General features: G+C 36.2%; 1 protein-coding gene across 1 annotated transcript in view; it reads left to right on the top strand.

Moving 5' to 3' along the window:
• Window positions 1-13296: 13296 nt before the first annotated feature.
• UNC13C (unc-13 homolog C) overlaps window positions 13297-20370 on the top strand; it is a gene marked incomplete at its 3' end in the record, with an annotated part of 135729 nt that continues 128655 nt past the window's right edge. Inside the window, exon 1 of the mRNA XM_080626807.1 lies at window positions 13297-16460. Coding sequence (XP_080482933.1) covers window positions 13499-16460 — 2962 coding nt within the window. The 5' untranslated portion in view covers window positions 13297-13498. The remainder of the gene's footprint in view (window positions 16461-20370) is intronic.

Here is a 20370-nt window from a genome sequence, read left to right as displayed (position 1 = left end):
CCATAGGATTAGTTCAGCATATTATGATTTAAGAACTGATAGATTTTTGATTGACGGAATTTAAGAATTGACACAGTTATTGCCTTTCTTTATGAAAGGGAAGAAATACCCACCCCTTAAGCAGGCCATAGAGGATGGTGCATTGAGAAAGGTGGCTTAATTCTGTGACAGCTTTTCCAATTGTCACTCTGAAACCCATCATGAAGTATAATTGTCTTCAAAGTTGTTCCATCAGTTTTTAAATGTCACCATTTCAATATAAGCATTAAAAATAGAAATAGTCAAACAACATCTAGACTAGTTATATGTTATTTAACACTGGTTTTATTATTTATAAATAGTGACAAAAACTAATGACGTGTTTTCACTGGACAGACTTATTCCAAAGAATTCCAAGAATCATCTCTGAAAGTCATGGTCACATAATCCTGGAAATAGGCGTACAGACTAGCTGTTTTCTCTGTGAAGGCTTATAGCTGCCCATTGGGGTTTGGGTTTTTTTTTTTTGTTGTTTGGGGTATGGTTTGGATTTCTGGGGATGGTGGTATTTGGGTTTGGTGAGGCTTTGGTTTTTTCCATTAAGATGCAGAGAATGGCTAGAATTGTGTAACAAACTGCTGCATCTCCATACAAAAGTCTTTATTTCTCCTCTTCCTTCTACATGTGAGAGTTGTATCTTTAGCACTGCTTGTGAGGTACGGTAAATCAATGTGAACCCTTAATGGTGTGGTTCTGGAAGGCCAGCTTCATCAAGATGTGAGGTTACTGGCGAGTAACTGTGAAGGTGGACATGGCCCACGAGTGTGAACTGCTCCTTTGTGTTAGTTTATTTAAGGCTGACATAGATGCCTTTTCAAGATGCACAGCAGTTGCATTCCACTTACAAGTGGCTTACAAGTATCACCAAAACTGTGAGGATAAAAACTTCTGCTCATATGTTTACTATAGAAAGTTCTTAACATCATATGTATGTGAGGATCATATGAACAGAGGTACAACATAACTTGTTGTGGAGATGGATTTGGCTGCAAGTAATTAGTAAGTACTTATACATGAAACTAGATTCTTGATTGGTCAGTATCATTACAAGCAAAGCCAGACTTTTGCTGGCTTGGGCAAGTTTCATGTGGAAATTTAATTCCAGAGTAGATATGCCATAATTAGTTTGAGGGTCTTTGAATTGATGTATGGTTTGATTTTGGTTTTCCTTCCTTCTGAAATACAACTTGATACATTTGGCAAAGTTCCCTGTTTATGCTGGACTATCAAATAAGTGGCTTCAAACTGAAACATTCAGCAGCTGGTAATGTAACAGATTAGTAAAACAGGGTCAATACTTAGGAACTTGCTTGAAGATTACAGCATTAAGTGCCGGCAGTTAACATTGTTTGCGAACAGCTATTTATTAAATGAGCTTTCTTTTATATTAAATGAGCTTTCTTTTATATTTTTGCAAAACACTCCAAACCTTTACTGTTTTTACTGTCTATAGCCTCAAGACCATTTGATCTTGATAAAAACCCAGTTTATTTCTGTTGTGTCTATCTGCTGTGGGTGGCTGTGCTTGAATAGACTGCATGATTCTTCTTGGGTTTTTTATAATCCTTACATGAGCAGTCCTGTTGATTTTGAGGGGCATTATTGTCACATTTCATGTAATTAGGACTGTATCAGAGCAGTGTTTCCTATTGTGCACTTATATAAAAGTTCTTTTGTATTCTTTCTTGGCATGCAATGTGGCAGATTTGAAGCATCAGTTTGTTTAAGTTTAGACAGAATAGTAAGTAATTGCTGCAGGCTAATAACTACGATAAGATTTGAATAATAAAGTATTCATTCATCTGCTTCTTAACTATAAATCTAATTAATGGAGTATTTATAGGTTACATTCATTTCAGCAGGACATAAAAAATATAATGGTCCATAGTGATTTTTACAATACATTAAAAAAAAAAAAAAAAAAATTTACCACTGTAAGAGGTTTTATTCTAGAACTGTTCAGTTTATAAATTGCACTTAAAAATCATTGTATCTCTAGATCGCATTGCTAACAATGGTACAAGGATTGCAGAAAGTGAAAGCTACAACTGATAAGATTTAAATAGGTATTACTGTAAACATTTTTAAGTGATGCATTTTATTCAAGACATCCTTAATGTATTTTTGAAGTAATGACTGAATTGCATGCTTCTCTGTTACAAAGTGTCAGCTATTACCAGAAAATCCAAAGTCCTGTTTACTTTATACAGGAAACATACATAATTTACTACCTGACAACTGTTTTACATGACATTTCAATGCTGCTATGTCCCAAGATTAAAGGGGTTAATAGTATACCTCTGTTTTTATGCATGTACATGTTTTGTGAAACTTCTGCACTTAGATTCTGTGTATACTTTTTATGTAGAATGGCTTTATATAGGATCCTTCTGGATGTACTCCCATAGTTCTTCATGTGTTGGAGTTTTAAATATATCTTCAATGTGTATGTAGGATTGAGTGTGGCTTTACACACTGTTAAATCACTTAACATTTGAAAAACACCTACAGTATTCTGTACAGGATAATTTACTCACTACGTGCACAATAATGATAAATTCTGCTAGTTGAATCCCAGCAAAATGACTGAATCCTAATCTCTAGGTGTTAACTGGAAACATACGAAATACTTCTAGTGGAAAACAGTGTGATATGCTTTTTATTATCTAGAGCATCCTTAAATAATCATGGAATTATAATAGTTACGAATCTATTTAGCAGATTCATTAGCAAAAATAAACAGATGTTGATAAAGACACTGCTGAAAGAAATAGCTATACAATTGTTCCTCTGGGTCATGTCAGACTGATAAATAAAAGGTTAGGTGAAACATGGCCCTACCAAGCAAGAGATACTGTCTCACAGTGTTATCCTTCTGGCCACTGAAGCACCTGCTAGCGCTCACGATGCACTGCATGTGTTGTTTCTGGGAGCAAGGTTTCTCAGTAAGCCTATTTTACTCCGTCAGTGAAGCGGAGGGGCTGCCTTCCATGCAGAAGGGCTGTGGCTATTGCAGTGATTACTGCATTCAGAAGCGGCAGGAGAAAACAGCAACGGGTGAAGTTCCCAGCACCTAAAACAGCAGGATGATTACTCTTCTCTCATGCTAATGTATTTGATCTGGAGTAGGATACTGACTCCCGTTTTGCTATTGTAGAGGAGAAATAAAGCAGAGCTCTAGAATGAATTAGTAGCTAACACCATGATTACTCTTAGCTGTTAGCACAAGTTGTAGGAGGGGCAAGAAAAAAACAGAAGAGGGAAGAAAAAAAAAAAAGAAACCTTTAATGCTGCCTAGGGAATACGGTGGAATTTAGAAGAGACACCGTTGCGGACTAACAGCATGCCTGATTGCACTTGAGTTGAATCACTTGGAGGCAGACTCATGTTTCTATTGTACCGTTTTAAAGCTGAAGGAGGAACAGCAAAATAGTAATGGAGTTGTGTACAGTTTTTCTGCATAAATGGAAAATACTGTAAAGATAGTGGTATGTAATTTGTATTTTATTTTTAAGAAGGATTTAATCCAGGTATGTATCCTCTTTGTATGTTTGCCTCTTGTCTACATATATTTTTATGTTTCCTTTGTTTCCTTTCCTTATTTTAATTCTGGATGTGCCTCCCACTGTTATAGCTAATGCAATGCATTGATTTGTAACTGATTTGATTTCTAATGCTATAATGCTGATGAAACTGTCTGGGCTTGTGGACTTAAGAATCAACGCTTCATTAAAAAGCAGGGGTTTATTTTGTAATGTTGGTAAGTTCACAATGTAAGTTGAGTAAGACAGTATAGTATTTGATTTCACAATGAGTTGGAACGTTTTAATTGGTATAAAAAGACAAACAATATACATATATGAATACATGGAGAAAATAGAGTATGTTTTATTTATATCTGCCAGTACTTTTTTCCTACTCCATGATAGGATTAGTAATAAATTGAGCTTTACAGATGCTTATGTATTTCTAGGTCTTCATTAATCTTGAAGACGAACACCCTGCAGCTGTCTTTTGAAGAGACAGCTTGCTTAGAATACATGCTTGATTCTGTTCCTCAGCTAAGCCTACATGTTAGAATACCCTCTCTCATCTACCTCCCCCAATCCATGACCTTAAAATAGCACATAGCTATTTAATACTTTTTTTTGTCCATTCTTTTAGGTTCAGGAAGATAGTATTTTGCCTTCTGCAATTCCAGAGTAATTGCAAATAGCAATAGCTGAAACTAATTTCTTAATATGAGATTGATGGTTCATTTTGCTTTAAGAGAAATAATAATACAGCTATGAAAATGTGACTGTATTCTTTACCTCTCAACTTTCCTTAGCCACCTAGGACCTATTGCATTTTTTGTCTTAAAATTTTCTTTCAGCTGACTACTGGTTGTATGTAAGAAGTGGAAGAGAACACAAAGCTATGTGCCCTTAAACTAAGGACAGTAATAGTTGTCTTATAATGGGCATGTTTAGTAAAATGTATTGAAAATAATTAAGACATCAAAAATAATGCTCATCTGATCTTTCAGTAGTCCTGAAATCTTTTAAAACATTCTGTTGCATTTCTGGTTTGAATGCAGCCCAGTTTAAGTAGGATATATTTATTTTTTTTAACATGTTGATACAAAAAGGGTTAATGTCAGTTCCAGCATCTTAATACTGATGTTAACCCTTGGCTGACAGGAATTCTTGTGCCTTAAAAGCAGTCACTGATGAAACATTATTTAACTGCTTTCTGATGTGAAAATAAACTTGGATCATGAAGTTGTAGTTATTTTTCACAGAGGAGGTGATAAAATGCCTTCTTCATGAATGAAGCTGTGGTGATTATACAGTATAGGTGTCTTTATTTAGTGTAGTATACAACTGTGATTTGGCAATTGAAAAGCTAAGGTTACTTGACACATTGATACAGAGAGTATTGTAAAAATTGGTGCTAATTCTTACTATATAAATCAACACAATGAGAAAAGTGTTTAAAGGATGCTGTTGAGTCTGAAAGTATTGAGTGAAAAGTAGTATTTAAGGTTGAGACATCTTTGCCTCATAAATTACTTTAATAAAGGGTATTATGATAGAAATTATTGTTAACTGTCATCTCAAAGATGTTTCGTATAGAATGAAGTCATGATGCAAGACAGATTAAGTTTGTCAGAAGAATTTACACAACCTGAAGAGTTTTATAAAGGTTTTCTGTCACTGTACCATTTTCTTGATCCTGTAGTGACGTCAGCATAACGTTATCATAATGACTATATATTGCTGTGGGAACACTTGTGGAATCCCCGTACTTCACCTGTGATTCCCTAGCAGTTTCAAGGAGGAGAAGACTGATAGCTCAGAATATGTCCAATTCATTGAAATATCAGAGAAGACTGAAAATTCCAAACTTTCTTTTAACTGTAGTGTTGTGAAAATCCGTGAAGAATGAAGTACTATACTAACTTCTGCCTTGTGAGACCACTACAGTAAAACAGAAGCTCTGAAGCATAAAAATTCTTTGGCATCTAAGGAGGTTCTTGTACAGGTTTTTTCTCATCTGTGTCATTCAATTAAGTTGATTACTGTAAAAGAGAGATTCTTACTTCTGGGTAGAAATCTAAGTATCACTCCATAGTTGTCAGTATATTGGAGCAGACAAAGTATGGATTATTTTCTTACATAATTTGAATTTAGAATTAGGTTTAACATCTACCGTTCTTATCAATGAATGTCATTTCAGGTGTTTAGCAAGCATGGCTTCTATCTGTGTGTGCCTTCTCATCCTAGTGTATGTTGCTGTCACAGTAGTTGTAGTTGTGGTTTGTGCTTGTGGCATTTTTTGAATGTAAATGTCACAGATGATTGCTATCGTTTATCTCATGAAAGACCTCTTTATCTAAACCTGTCCATTTCATAGTTCTGTGTTCTAAGAATTTAGTGGAATTATTAGTTTATCACATTTTAGAAAATATTTAAAGTGCTTTTGTGGGGGAAGGGTGGAATCCAGAGTGCATGCAAGTAACATTTTGCCCATTTAAAGTTGTTCCCTTAATCTAAACGTTTCACAGATCATTTTTCTAAGTAGTTTAGAAGAAAAACTTCCCTTGCCCGCCCCCAACCAAAAAAGTCACAGCTCTCCAAAATAATCTGTGTTATATAGAGTAATGTAGTACAGGCATGGTCACAGACTCCAAGGTGGTCTCGTATACAAAAGGGATCTAATTCAGGGCAGAGAGTTGCCCATCCCAAGGCTCAGGCCAGTACAATTAGAGGTTTAAAATTTTATAGCTGGAAAAAAATTGGAAGGGTTCTTTATATATATTTTTTTCTGATGGAATTATTTTAGAGATTCCTTGAAGTTGCTGGAAAGTTTGAAATGTTAAAATTATATCAGACTTCGAATATACACTGAGTCTACTGCACATATATGCTCTGCATATGTGTTATGCTTTGGTGTGCATTAAATTATTTGTGCTCTCAGGGTATAACGCTCTAAAGAAAACTGTTGAAAGCAGACAAAATTGAGGACAGAACTAAAATTTGGTCAAATGCATGTTGATACTTTCTATTTTTAAAGGCATTAAATAGGTTCTAATTATTCTGTACTCTATACAGTAATTTTTTTTGTGTATTTATGATAATCTGACATAGTAGCATGCATGTGACAGACTAAATCATATTAGAAGACAATATGCCTGCTACTGACTTAGTAATACAATTATCCCTATATTGTCAGCAAATAACTTTTCCCTCTCCAGGTTTTCCATTCCTTTTGTAATCTGCATTTAAATAGGGATGGACTGTTAAGTGATATTCTCTCTATTTCAGCTTTTGGACTGACTAAACAGAAGTTTATATAGGACAGCATAAATCATATACACAGCTGTAAAGTGGGGGAAAAGGACTCTCAGGTTCACTGTTGCCACCTTCCTTATATACTACTGTCTCTTTTTTTTTTCTTCATTAAAAATATGAGGAAACAGCTAGAAACTTTAAAGAAAAAAAGGCTAGTACATTTAGTCAGATAATACCTCACTTGGAGTATTGTGTACAGTTCTGGTGTCCTCAACATAAAAAGGACATGGAACTGTTGGAACAAGTCCAGAGGAGGGCCATAAGGATGATCAGGGGACTGGAGCACCTCCCGTATGAAGACAGGCTGAGAAAGTTGGGGCTGTTCAGCCTGGAGAAGAGAAGGCTGCGTGGAGACGTCACAGCAGCCTTCCAGTATCTGAAGGGGGCCTACAAGGATGCTGGGGATGGACTCTTCATCAGGGACTGTAGTGACAGGACAAGGGGTAATGGGTTCAAACTGAAACGGGAAGTTTAGATTGGATATAAGGAAGACATTCTTTACTGTATGGGTGGTGAGGCACTGGAATGGGTTGCCCAGGGAGGCTGTGAATGCTCCATCCCTGACGGTGTTCAAGGCCAGGTTGGATGAGGCCTTGGGTGGCATGGTTTAGTGTGAGGTGTCCCTGCCCATGGCAGGGGGGTTGGAACTAGATGATCTTAAGGTCCTTTCCAACCCTAACTATTCTATGATTCTAATACTGAAGCTGTGTTCCAAATCATCTGCAGCCTCTTAACCCTTAGGTATATAGTCAACTGCACTATACTAAGCTGCCTACTGCTCTCCAAATGGAGCACATTTCAACTTTAGGAATCATTACAATAGCTTTTTACATTTAAGAATCAATCTACTATATTTGTAAAATTTCTTTTTTTTTAGTTCTGATTAAGGACATTGTACTTCAAGAACAATTGCTTCAAATGTGATTTTAATATTTGTAAGTATAAATAACATTCTACACATTTATTTCTAAAGAAATAGTGTTCCAAATGCCAACAGTTTTATTTGTAGTTCATAAATAACTGGTTGGCGACTTTGCCCTCACAGTTGCTGTAACAAGACTTCTCAGAGAAATGCAAATATTACTAATACACACAAAGGTGCAGAGAATAATGTAACAGTAAAAGTAAGAAAAAATACTGCAAAACAAGGGTGTTTATTTATTTTTTTAATTCACTAATATCCAAAGTTATATATATATGGCTTCAGTTTCAGACAGTGTTCTAAATCAGAGGGAGCCAAAGTCAGTTTTAAGCATGTGCAACTTGCTTCTACTGTTATCTTTAAACTTGGTTAAGTTGTATGCTGGAAGAACAGATAAGTCAAGTAGCAGCTATGAATGACTGCGTTGCAGTATAACTGTTAAATACTCAGATTGGATTCCATAGTGTACTTAATGAGCATATGTGCAAGCTCTTCAGGACAGATGGAAAATAAGGACATGGTAGTCTCTTTAGACTTGGGTTTGAAACAGTAGCTTGCCAGTTGATTGTATTGGTAACACTCCCTGTAAATAGAAAGGCAAAATGTTTAGTGGTGGTTAGATACACTAATAATAGGATCCATAAAGAAAATTTCACCAGGTAAATAAGTAGATATAGTGACTTTCCATATGATACTGACGGACAATAGGAATAGCTTTTAGTTAAAAAAGAGTGATGATAGCACTCCATGCTCTCATGTGAATGCTGGAGGGGATGACAGAATAGGGCTAAATTCTGCTGGTGAAAACCTAAGGAATTTCTGGAACAAATAGTAACCAAAAAGAGAAAGCAGAACTATTTTCTTGCTGTTGTCCCTTTGTTTGCTAGGGTCTGCAGGCAGGTCATCTATGGATCAGAAGCAGGATCTCAAAGTAAAATGATAAATATCACTTTACCTGTAGAGACTCACCAGTAACACAGGTTTAAAACATCAGTGTTCAAGAATGTCCAGAAAAATTGGGAATATAAAGGAGCATATAATTGTTCCAGAGTAATTCTGTATTAAGTCATCTGAGAAGTTTGTCACTATAATGCTACTGTTACAGCAAGCTAATGAAGCAATTTGGAGTATACACAGTTATGCTGTCTGAAAAGAAGTAGCTTAGGCTTTGCCCAACAGACATGCACTAATGGTAAGTACAGTTATGTCAGGATAACCCTACTCCCAGGGGACTGTAAGACTTGTAGAAGACCATACTTGAGAAATCTGTGGATGTGAATTCTAGCTGTTCTGTTATGTATTCCTTATGTTCCTGATAGTAAGAGAAGATCTCTTAGCCTCAGTTTCTGTGTCTGTGAAGTGTATTAGAATCATAGAATAGTTAAGGTTGGAAAGGACCTTAAGATCATCTAGTTCCAACCCCCCTGCCATGGGCAGGGACACCTCACACTAAACCATGTCACCCAAGGCCTCATCCAACCTGGCCTTGAACACCGCCAAGGATGGAGCATTCACAACTTCCCTGGGCAACCCATTCCAGTGCCTCACCACCCATACAGTAAAGAATGTCTTCCTTATATCCAATCTGAACTTCCCCTGTTTAAGTTTGAACCCGTTATTCCTTGTCCTGTCACTACAGTCCCTGATGAAGAGTCCATCCCCAACATCCTTATAGGCCTTCTTCATATACTGGAAGGCTGCTATGAGGTCTTCACTCAGCCTTCCCTTCTCCAGGCTGAACAGCCCCAACTTTCTCAGCCTATCTTCATATGGGAGGTGCATTGTTTGCATTTAGTTTGTCATGTGTGATTAACTAATTTCTGTGAAGCATTTCGCATATCACAAATAGGTGTTGCTGCCTGTAGGCGGTAGTGACTACTTTGGCAGTAATGCAGAATGGTATTGCTGCAGAAAAAAACTTTCTGGGTTTGTTATGTTTTTCCCTACTATCTTGATGTTGTGAAGGCAAACTGCAGTATGCCTTTTTATAGAGGGAGACTGCACTTTAGTCTTATCTTCCCTGTCTTTCCCCTTCCAATGTGCACAGGTCCCTTGTAGTTGACAGGTAGTATAAAGGTTAAGCAGGGCTATGGTCCTGCATGTTTCTCACTTTTTTTTGATGCAACAGTCTGCATCTGTAAAGTTACTTCTGAACAGAGAGGGTTGTTCTGCTTCATATACTAGGATATGAACAGAAGGTCTGCAGTGATCTATTTTTTTAAATACTGAAATTATATTTTTAAGATTCTGTTTTCTTTCTTTATAAAAATAGAAGGCTGGGTTTATTAAAATGAAAAAATAAATCAGGAATCTATGAGGATCTGGTATTCAGACATGTAACTAAAATACACTGCTTGCATTATCGTACTTAACCCAGCCCACTCCGCCCCCCTTCTACCTGACACATTAGTTTTAGACTTGGGAATAAAATTCTTTATACATGATGCTTCCAACTGACAAGTTTTATTTTGGCAATCCTTGTTGTCAACATTATCCTTGAAATCAGTCCAAATTACCTGTTTACCATCAAGCTGATTGTCAAAGGTCTATATTCAGACTTGCTATGGGTAAAAAGTTGAAGGAAGTGTTATTGTATCCTTTCTTTACAGAAGGAACCCATTAACAGTTCATTTTATTTCTAATCTCACAATTCTTAACATCTTCCAGTTTCCTGCCTTATAACTATCCATCAGAAAGTCTACACTTCACTGCTGTAGCAGTTGAGCTCAATTCCTTATGCTTAAAATGGATTAATCCATCTGTGTTCAACTTTACCATGTAAATTATTTTAAGTCAATAAACAAGCAAGGTGAACATAAAAAATGGGGTCATGGTAGTTTATTGGGAGACCTGGATAAAGCCAGAAAAATTACTGAATCACAGCTTGCAGCTCTTTCAGATAATTGATTTAGTCCTATGTGTTTCTCAATAGACTGTTCCTTATTTCCTAGAGTTTTAACCTACACTAATTCAAAATGGTGAGAACCACCCTATGCAAATCTTTACAAAAAGAAACAGATGAGACCTGTAATGACGCAAACTTCATTCCATGTGTAGATATACAATTTTCTAAAATGAGTATTTGATGGAGCGATGATAGGCTGCAAACTGATGAACAGATCATGACTAATATAGCTGAGATGGAATGGAACTCGCATGAGAGAAATTAAATCTGCTCCATTTAGCAGATGTCTGTGTTTGTAACAGTACAACTTTTAATTTACTATGGCATTGTCAGAAACTGGGTTTAAATAAATTGAGTACTGAATTTGCAGCTCTTTATAGTATTTTCAGTTACCTTTGATACAAAGCATAGGTTAGACATTGGATAAAAAACATATTGTTGACTATGAAATCGAGGTTCTTCTATGGAGAAGAATTAAACCTTTTTTTAAAAATTAATGGAAATATTCCAGATTCCAGTGGTAACTTCATTATTTCTTAATGTTTTGTAGACTAAGCCAATAAGAAGCCTTCTAGCTTGTTTATGCATTGGTGATTTGAAGTCTTAAATTACAAGAGTGTCCAAGTCGTCTGCGTGAAGTTTAGCTAAGAGGGCACTTAAAAAGCTGTGGTTGTGCGAGCAGGGAGCCAGGCAGTCACATTTCAAATCTTGTTCAATAAATGGTTCCAAACATGCAGTGTAACAGCTGAATGGTTAACAAGTGTTTCTACGTCCAGAAATATGCGTTTGATACTGCAAAATGTCCCAGGATGGTTCCTTCCTCTATTAATAATATGTGAAAACAAGGCAGCGTTGGCTCTAGTGAGAGCTTTGTAATATTCTGAGAAATGCTGTTTGCATGCCTTGAAAATTGCTTTCAGTCTCACCGAGTGTTCTTTTGCTTCCAAACCTTGCTTGCTCTTAATTCACTCAATACTCTGACTTCAGGCATAAGCCTGGAAGAAAAAGAAGTCACAAGAGCTATGCTGATATGTTAAAAATGTGATTCATGTTCCACAGGTATTTCACTTTTTATAAAATAACAGGCAGCAACTTTGGGGAGGATGAAGAATGTTGCTTATGCTTGTTCTGCTTCCTCTTGGCTGCATCCCAATTTTGTTATAACTGGGAAAGAAATGAGTTTATTTACATCCTCTCTTCCATGATTCCAGAAGTCATCCAGGCTTTTACCAGTTTGCTTGGGTTCTTTTCAACATAGTGCATTTTGCTCCTGCAGTATGAATCGGTAGTTAATATTTATTATTGACCATAAGTATGATAATAAGCTCAGTGAAGAAAAACTGTATAAAGAAAAGATGAGGTCTTGAGGTAGTTGAGCAGGCCATAATGTTTCATACGGTGCCATGCTGTTTGTGTATAGGGAGAGCAGTTCTTACCCTTTACTCTTAAGACACTACAGAGCAAATTTTAACCTTTCATATACTGTGGATCTGAATAAACTGCTTATTTTGCCAAAGAATTTTTAGCTGGTTTAGCAATGGCCATTTTAAGAACTAATTCTTGGGTTTCTTTGAGCTATTTATCTCATTTTTATTCTACAGCTATGAGACTAGGAAGTGAATGATATGCTGTACAAAAAAGTGCATTTATATGTTTAAAATGCATTGACTACATTTCTATGGAATGCAATTTTTATTTTATGAAATACAAGCTTCCACATACCTCATGAAATCTTTTCTTCTTCTTCCATATTTTAGATGAAATTGCTTTCTTGTTGTAGTGCCACCAATTTTTGTGCTGAGACTCACAAATCATATCTGTTCTCCCTCTTGCTTTCATATTGTGTGGTTTTGTGGTTTGCTTTTGGGTTTTTTCTGTGAGCAGAACAATGTAAAACTTAGTAAGCTTAATGAGAATGTTCCATCAGTTGTCATTACGATTTTCTGTTATTTCTTAAAGAAGAGAAACTAAGAAGGTATGCCCACTTTAAATCCTGGCTTACCATCACGTGCGTTAAAATCTCCTATAAAAAGAAAGCATCTACTTTGCAAACCATAGTCATATGCATAATTCTATTTCAAGATAGAATAGTACTTCATGAATACAATATTGATTTTTATCAGAATCCCACGTTGCTCCAGAAGATGAACCAAGAGACACTTGAAAAATTGTATTTTACTAGCTTGTAGCAACTCATTGCCTAGTCAATTTTTTGACCACTGCTGTGTTTCATAGGGATCTAAGTTGAGATGTCATTACCCTGAAGAAAAAGCAGACAGCATTAATTCCAAATATCTCAGTTAAAAGTTGGAGAATTGAACTGGACAAAGAAGCCTGTAAATAGCTTATTCATTTATGTTAAAAATATTTGCTTAAACCTCCTTTCAGCTTCAATTGTTTATAAAAAAATCTATTCACACAATTATGGGGAAAGTATAAATAAATACTTAAGTCCTCTGTGTTTCAGTTGTAACCCGATTAAACCAACACTGGTATTACTGAACGATAAGTTTTCTTGGCAGCCATTGTAATGTCATTCCCTCCTTTCTAGACACTTCAAGAAGCCATGTGCAACAGAGTGAGATTTCGCAAGACGTACAAAACCCCTCCAGGATCTGGTTTCAAACAAGCAGATTTTTAATTTTTTTTTTTTTTCTGTCAAATGATGCCAGAGCATCAGAGCACTTTATAGTGTCTGTGGATGAAATATTTCCTGATGATCCTGTTGGAGGTACAAATATTCGTCTGGATCAAAAATTGTGTTTTATGGAAACAGCCTAATACAAATTACACTCCATGGTTTCTGCCCTCTTAAAAAGCCTGATCTCATCTTACATATATAAGCTTTGCAAAGGAATGTTTACAAAGAAATCGGGAAATAGTACAAAAAGGCAAGAGAGTTGTCAGAGCAAAAAGGAACAAGACTTAACTCAGATTGGACAAACAAAGAATCCGAAATTTTCAAATACTTTAAAAAGCACTGTGAAAAAGATTGCCAAGTGTCCATCTGCTCGCAACTTGTCAGCTGAAGAAGAGGAAAGTAATAGAGAATTTTCACTTTCTCCAACATTCAGTTACAGAGTTGCTATTGCTAATGGACTGCAAAAGCATATTTTTGTAAGAAACAGTAATAATGAAGATATAGTTCAAGATCTATCTTCAAATGATAGTTCATATTCTGAGTCACTAAGTGAAGGAAAAAGTAGCAGCAAGAAAAACGAATACTTATCACACACAATGCCTGTGAGACGCAACAGAAAAAGCTTAAGCAGCCTGGCACCATCTGATGGAAGTTCAGATGGAGAACGCACTTTACACACACTGAAGCTGGGAGCTTTACGAAAACTAAGGAAATGGAAGAAGAGTCAAGAATGTGTCTCATCTGACTCAGAACTAAGTACGTGGAAGAAAACATGGGGCTTAAGAAGTAAATCTCTAGACAGAACTGGCCGTCACCAGAAATCAAATACTTTTGAACCTGGCTTTAGTTCAACAAGCTGTATTAGCCAAACCCATGATGTTATGGAAATGATCTTTAAAGAGCTTCAGGGAATAAGTCAAATTGAAACAGAACTGTCTGAATTAAGAGGGCATGTTAATGCTCTGAAACAATCAATTGATGAAATTTCAAGCAGTGTAGAAGTTGTACAAAATGAAATTGAACAATTGCGAACTGGATTTGTACAGTCCAGAAGAGAAACTCGGGACATACATGACTACATTAAGCAGGTGGGCCATCCAGGAAACAAAGCAAGTCTTAGGTTTCTAAATGTGCCTGAAGAGAGGCTAGAAAAAACTGAAAGCATAGTTTACAAAATATTAATAGGTAAAATGGGGTTCTCAGAGGCACAAAGCACTATTAAAATTGAGTTTGCCCAAAGACTGGGACAACAAAGAGACTGTCCAAATGCAAAGCCAAGACCCATTCTTGTTTACTTTGAGTCCTCACAACAGAGAGATTTGATTTTAAAAAAGTCATATAAACTTAAGGGAACTGGCATTGGAATTTCTACAGACATATTTTCCCATGACATAAAAGACAGAAGGGAAAGAGGGTTACCTTCCTCTCAGACATATGAGAGTATGGATATGAAGCTTCTAACTGTGGATACAAAAACTAAAATGCATGACTGGGAGTCACCTGACAGTGATAAAGACTTGGAATCAGATATAAATAAAAACAGTTATGCAAGGATATCTAAATCCGCATTTCAAATCAAAACAAGCACTACAAAGGGGAGTATTGAGTCCCCAGATACTAAAGACCTTAATAGAACTGTTGACAATGACACCTTTTCAAACAGAAGAAATTATGACAGTCAGTCACCAGAATTTGACAACATGGAAAAAGAGTCAAAGACCTATTATTCAGACGTGACTCCTCTATGGCATTTACACAATGATTTTGCAACGCCAAAACTTAGCCGTTCAGAGTCAGATTTCTCAAAATTGTGTCAGTCTTACTCTGAGGATTTTTCAGAAAATCAGTATTTTAGCAGAACGAATGGCAGTTCATTATTGTCTTCCTCTGATCGAGAACTCTGGCAGAGAAGGCAAGATGATTCTACAAACTGGTATGGCAGTTCTCAGGAGCAGACTTTTGTCCAAGATATGCAACAGTATCCAGACCAAAATGAGGTAGAAAACGTAGAAACTGTTGACAGTGGTCTAAGCAATGGAATATGTGCAACAGGAGACAGAAGCCACTATAGTGATCCTCAGCTTTCTTTACATGATGATCTTTCCCCATGGAAAGACTGGAATCAGTTGGAACAAGGGGCAAATTTGGGCCTAGACTCACCTGCACAGGAAGTTTTTGTGTATGATATGAGCAGCCCTTCAGATCAACAGACAGATTTTGGAAAGTGCCAAAATTCTGACCTCCAGTATGATACTGAAAGCTATGATTTTACTCTTGATGGTACTTCTCCATCATGTCCAGGCCTTGATAGCGAATCACAAAGTCAGTGGACTGCTCAATATGATGATTATCAGGAAACAAATTCTATCTCCTCTTATCAGAATCAAAACAGATTGCCTATGATGTACCGAAGTCAGAGTGAACTACAAAGCGACGACTCCGAAGAAACAGCACCTAAATCATGGCATAGCCGATTAAGCATAGATCTTTCTGATAAGACTTTCAGCTTTCCTAAATTTGGATCTACACTTCAACGAGCTAAGTCAGCTTTAGAAGTAGTCTGGAATAAAAGTACACAAAGTTTAAGTGGATATGAAGACAGTGGATCATCTTTCATGGGAAGGTTTAGAACTTTATCTCAGTCTACTGCAAATGAATCGAGTACAACACTCGACTCTGATGTTTATGCTGAGCCTTATTGCTACAAAGCAGGGTATGGGGAAGACTTAATTGAACCACCTGCTGAGAATGAAACAGACTATGTAGAAGTAATGGAACAAGTCCTTGCTAAACTAGAAAATAGAACTAACAGTAGTGAAACTAGTGAGCAGGTCCAAGAATATGAACCTGAGCAGCCTTCGTATGATACTCCATATGTAGTACTACCAGGGGAGCAATATGACACACTGTTTGACAGTGTGGTCAGTGAAGAGATATTGGAAGTTGAAAGTGACATGGCTGCTGACATAGAAGTACGGGAAGATGAAAATCAGAATGTCCCAGAGATAGTTACTGAAGTGCCAAAGAAAAAAAGGATACGACCATCATTTAAGGAAGCAGCTTTAAAAGCATACAAGAAACAGATGAGTGATTTGGAAGAGAAGATCCTTGCTGGAGGTAATAGTGTTTTATTATTGTCTTTTAAGTAGTTGTTCTTACTAGAGTTGAACATAAATTTCTGGGTGGTACCTGGTTCTGCTTTCGTTGAATTTGGTGACAAAAATTCTGCTTATGTCTGGTTTTATTCATAGGGTGATCTAGTCCCCTGGAAGTTAAGAGCCTAAAATTTTACAAGTTTGTTTTGAAGGAATTTTCTGAACATGTTTAGGGAGCAATTATATTGCTTTGTATTAAATTTTATAAGATTTCTATCTTACAAAAAGAACGAAATGGTACACTGTTCTTGTTTTTCTTATAGTTTTATCATTGTATTCACAGGAGTAATCCTGACTGTTCAGATATCACAGTGCTTTCTTTAACAGTTTTCAAGGCATGGTTTGTTCTATATTCATTCTCACAAGCAGTGTTCTGCATCCTGTATGTAACCTATGACTTGTTAAGTATTTGTGAGAGTTCAAATCTAAACTGGTTTTAATTCTGTTCTTAGTTGTACTCCTAGTAAGCCCTCAAAGAAGAAGTAGTCAGTCCCCAAGAGAGGGAGAAGAAGGGTGTGGAGGAAAAAGAAGTGTAAATGAAGGGCTGGTAGAAAAGAGCTGAAATCACAGAAGGTGTTGACAAAGATTTATTAATTATCTTTATCTCCAGTGTTAACAGACTTCAGAGCAGACAGTCATATACATTACTTGTAATATCTCTAGTAATACACAAATATGGGGACTTTCAATATTAACGTACACTATAATGCAAATTACAGTGCATATGCTATAATATTGCATGTGCATTTAATTGAGAGCATGTAATTAGTGTAGCTAGCCAGGTGGTAATTGTCACCTTGACTGAATCTTTTCTTTCTTTATCTGCCTTCAAAAAATAATGACCTAATACATTAATTTTAAAGATGAAAAATTGTGCCTTTAGTCAAAGATTGTGTTTAGCAGTAATGAGCATCCAAAGCTTAAGCTACTATAAAATCTGTTTTGTACATGGACTGCTTTTAAAATAAGCATATAGCCAAGTTGAATGTATGTTACACAAGCAATTAAATACTGCTAATATGAAAGTTTATTTGAAATTCTATTTCCACATTTAAATAATCACTCTAGATTGTAGGTTTACTTTTTGCAGGTATTTTTCTACTGTACTGTGTTAGACAACAGATGGTGTATGTAGAAAGAGACAGCTAGCAGTAGTATTTCCATGATCTTTTCATGATTTTGAGGCATGGGAGAGTGGGGACACAGTCATTTTAGCTAGTTGTTATTGTACAATAGGAATATAGAGGTATGAGGATGGAATTCAAGAATGCACACAGAGAACACCCAAAATAGTGAAATGCAAATTGTTTCCACTATTTAAAGTCTGTGCATTTGTATACATTATTAGATAACAGGCTGTTATTTACTATTAGATAATAGGTTGTTAGAAAACAAGAGCCAACTTCAATGTTACATTTCATGCAATCATTTCTATGAATTAAAAGTATTTGCTCTTTTAACACAGCAAGTGAAAGGCCTCTTTCTTAGTCTACTGACATTTTTTTGTTCTGAATTACTGAATCATTTCTTGTACGACATTTACAGAGAAGCCAACTGACACCAAGGCTAGTTTATGAAAATGTGTTACAAAGCGTACAAAATGTACACTTTGTAGCCTCTCGGTTTTCGCAATCTGCCTCCTTTTCTTTGCCTGTGAGTTCATATGCAAACAGTACTTTTATAATTTAAGTAAATAGTAGTTTGAGATGTTATATATATATATTTACTATTTGCAGAAGCAGTAGTAACTTTAAAGAAAAGTGACTAATAGCTGATCTAGGATTTACTTGACTTTTACGAATTGGTTGACCCCTGTAAGTGATTCACAGTCAAATTCTGATTTATTGTTTGTGGATGAAAAAATGCTAGTTGCAGAGTAAGTTCCTTGAATGCATCTTTGTTATATAACCAAAGTATAATCTATTGTTTAATTAGTTGTTTCATATCTCCATGTAGGCAGGAGCTGGTAGACAGCAATCTGGCCAACCAGAGATACAGCTAGACAGTCACAGTAGCGTTGTCTCTTCAATTTAGTGCAAAAGATACTAAGGTTTAGGATGGTATTATTTTCATTCTAGTAACATAGGAGGTAAGGTCATTGAAACTTTGGTTGATAAATAATTTATTAGTGCACGAGAGCCCCATCAGGTAGTTCTGTTCACTGTATCTAGCTGGAGAGAAAAAAAAATACACTATGGGTTTATTTCTAATGTATAATTTATTACAGCACAGTTTCAGATACACAGTGGAATGAAAGTAATAGGATATATGGATGAGAGGAGATGGGAGCAGTACATGAATAATCTTCACATTTAAAGGTCTTTAAGGACATACGGGCATTGTGATGATGTATGAAGGGCTTGATGGCTTTTTAGAAAAACATCAATGAAATGCTAGCCAGTGGTTTATTTCTTTTTACAGTGTAATCGAGAGCAGCTCTTACACTTTTATTTATTCTTACAGTCCTCACTTGTTATTTTCTAGCTTTCTATTTCCCTAGTGGCTTCTTTCATTACATCTCTATCTTGCTGTATTTTATAGGTGCCTTAGAATAACCATAATTGTCTCTCCTGGTGAAATTATCACTCTGGACAAGCTTCTAGAGTTGCATGCATTCTTCTGAGTTGCTATTACTAATAATAGACTCTTTCTATGTATGGTAGTTTATGAACAATGGCTTCTTGATCTAATTGATGAAGATCTCACTGATTGATTGGTGACTGGTCAGATTTTAAAAAGCCTTTGGTCTGAGTTTTCTGCTTACATTGTTTATGGTGCTAAGATGTGTGAGCTCATCTTACTCTATACGTACATAGAGTAGCAAGCCAGATTACACAGGCCAGGGATGGGAGCTGCCTTTTTAACAGTGGATGAGAGTGGAGGTTCTATTGTTTTATAGGAAGGAGCTGTATTATGTTTAGTGGTGCTTGACTTAAGAACAGAACTTGGAAAACAGCATAAATACAACTTTATTTTGTATATGCCTGAAGGAGAAAATGTGATGCCAAGATTTAAAACCAGAGGAACCAGTAATGTACTTGCCTTGCAATATGATCATCATTTGGTTCCACATTAAGAAAAGCTGTCAGCAAAATAAGTATATTATTAATGCATATTTCAAATTCTGTCTATTCAAACTGTCTTTGAAACAAGTATATATTTTCTTATTTTGACAGCTTTTCTAGCCTTTTTGTAATAGCTATTTGCTTGAAATGCCAGAGCCAGCTGTGTTTTCCCAGAGACTATAGGCTTTAGAAGTTAATTTAAACTTGTCTTGGGGTACTCAGGCTTTTGTTTCCTTTATATCTTAACCTCCATCATGTTTGATTTTGATACACTTGTAGAAGTTTACAGTTACTAGTAACTAGTAACAATAGCTAATAGTATTGTGCCAATATTGTTATGTGACTATGTCTTGGATTTGGATTTAAAAAGATCGTTACTGTGGTCCAGATGAAAATCAATTGATCTGGTATTGTTTAGTAAATGAATTGGTCATTTTATAGCTATTCAGGTGGAAACAGGATAAATCATAAAATCATAGAATAGTTAAGGTTGGAAAGGACCTTAAGATCATCTAGTTCCAAACCTTCTGCAATGGGCAGGGACACCTCACACTAAACCATGTCACCTCAGGCTCTGTCCAACTTGGCCTTGAACACCGCCAGGGATGGAGCATTCGCAACTTCCCTGGATAACCCATTCCAGTGCCTCACCAGCCTTACAGTAAAGAATTTCTTCCTTATATCCAATCTAAACTGCCCCTGTTTAACTTTTAACCCGTTACTCCTTGTCCTGTCACTACAGTCCCTAATGAAGAGTCCATCCCCAGCATCCTTGTAGGCCCCCTTCAGATACTGGAAGGCTGCTAT

This window comes from Psittacula echo (genome assembly GCF_963264785.1).
Source record: "Psittacula echo genome assembly, chromosome: 10".
Taxonomy (NCBI): domain Eukaryota; kingdom Metazoa; phylum Chordata; class Aves; order Psittaciformes; family Psittacidae; genus Psittacula; species Psittacula echo.
This window is presented reverse-complemented; position numbering and strand designations above follow the sequence as displayed.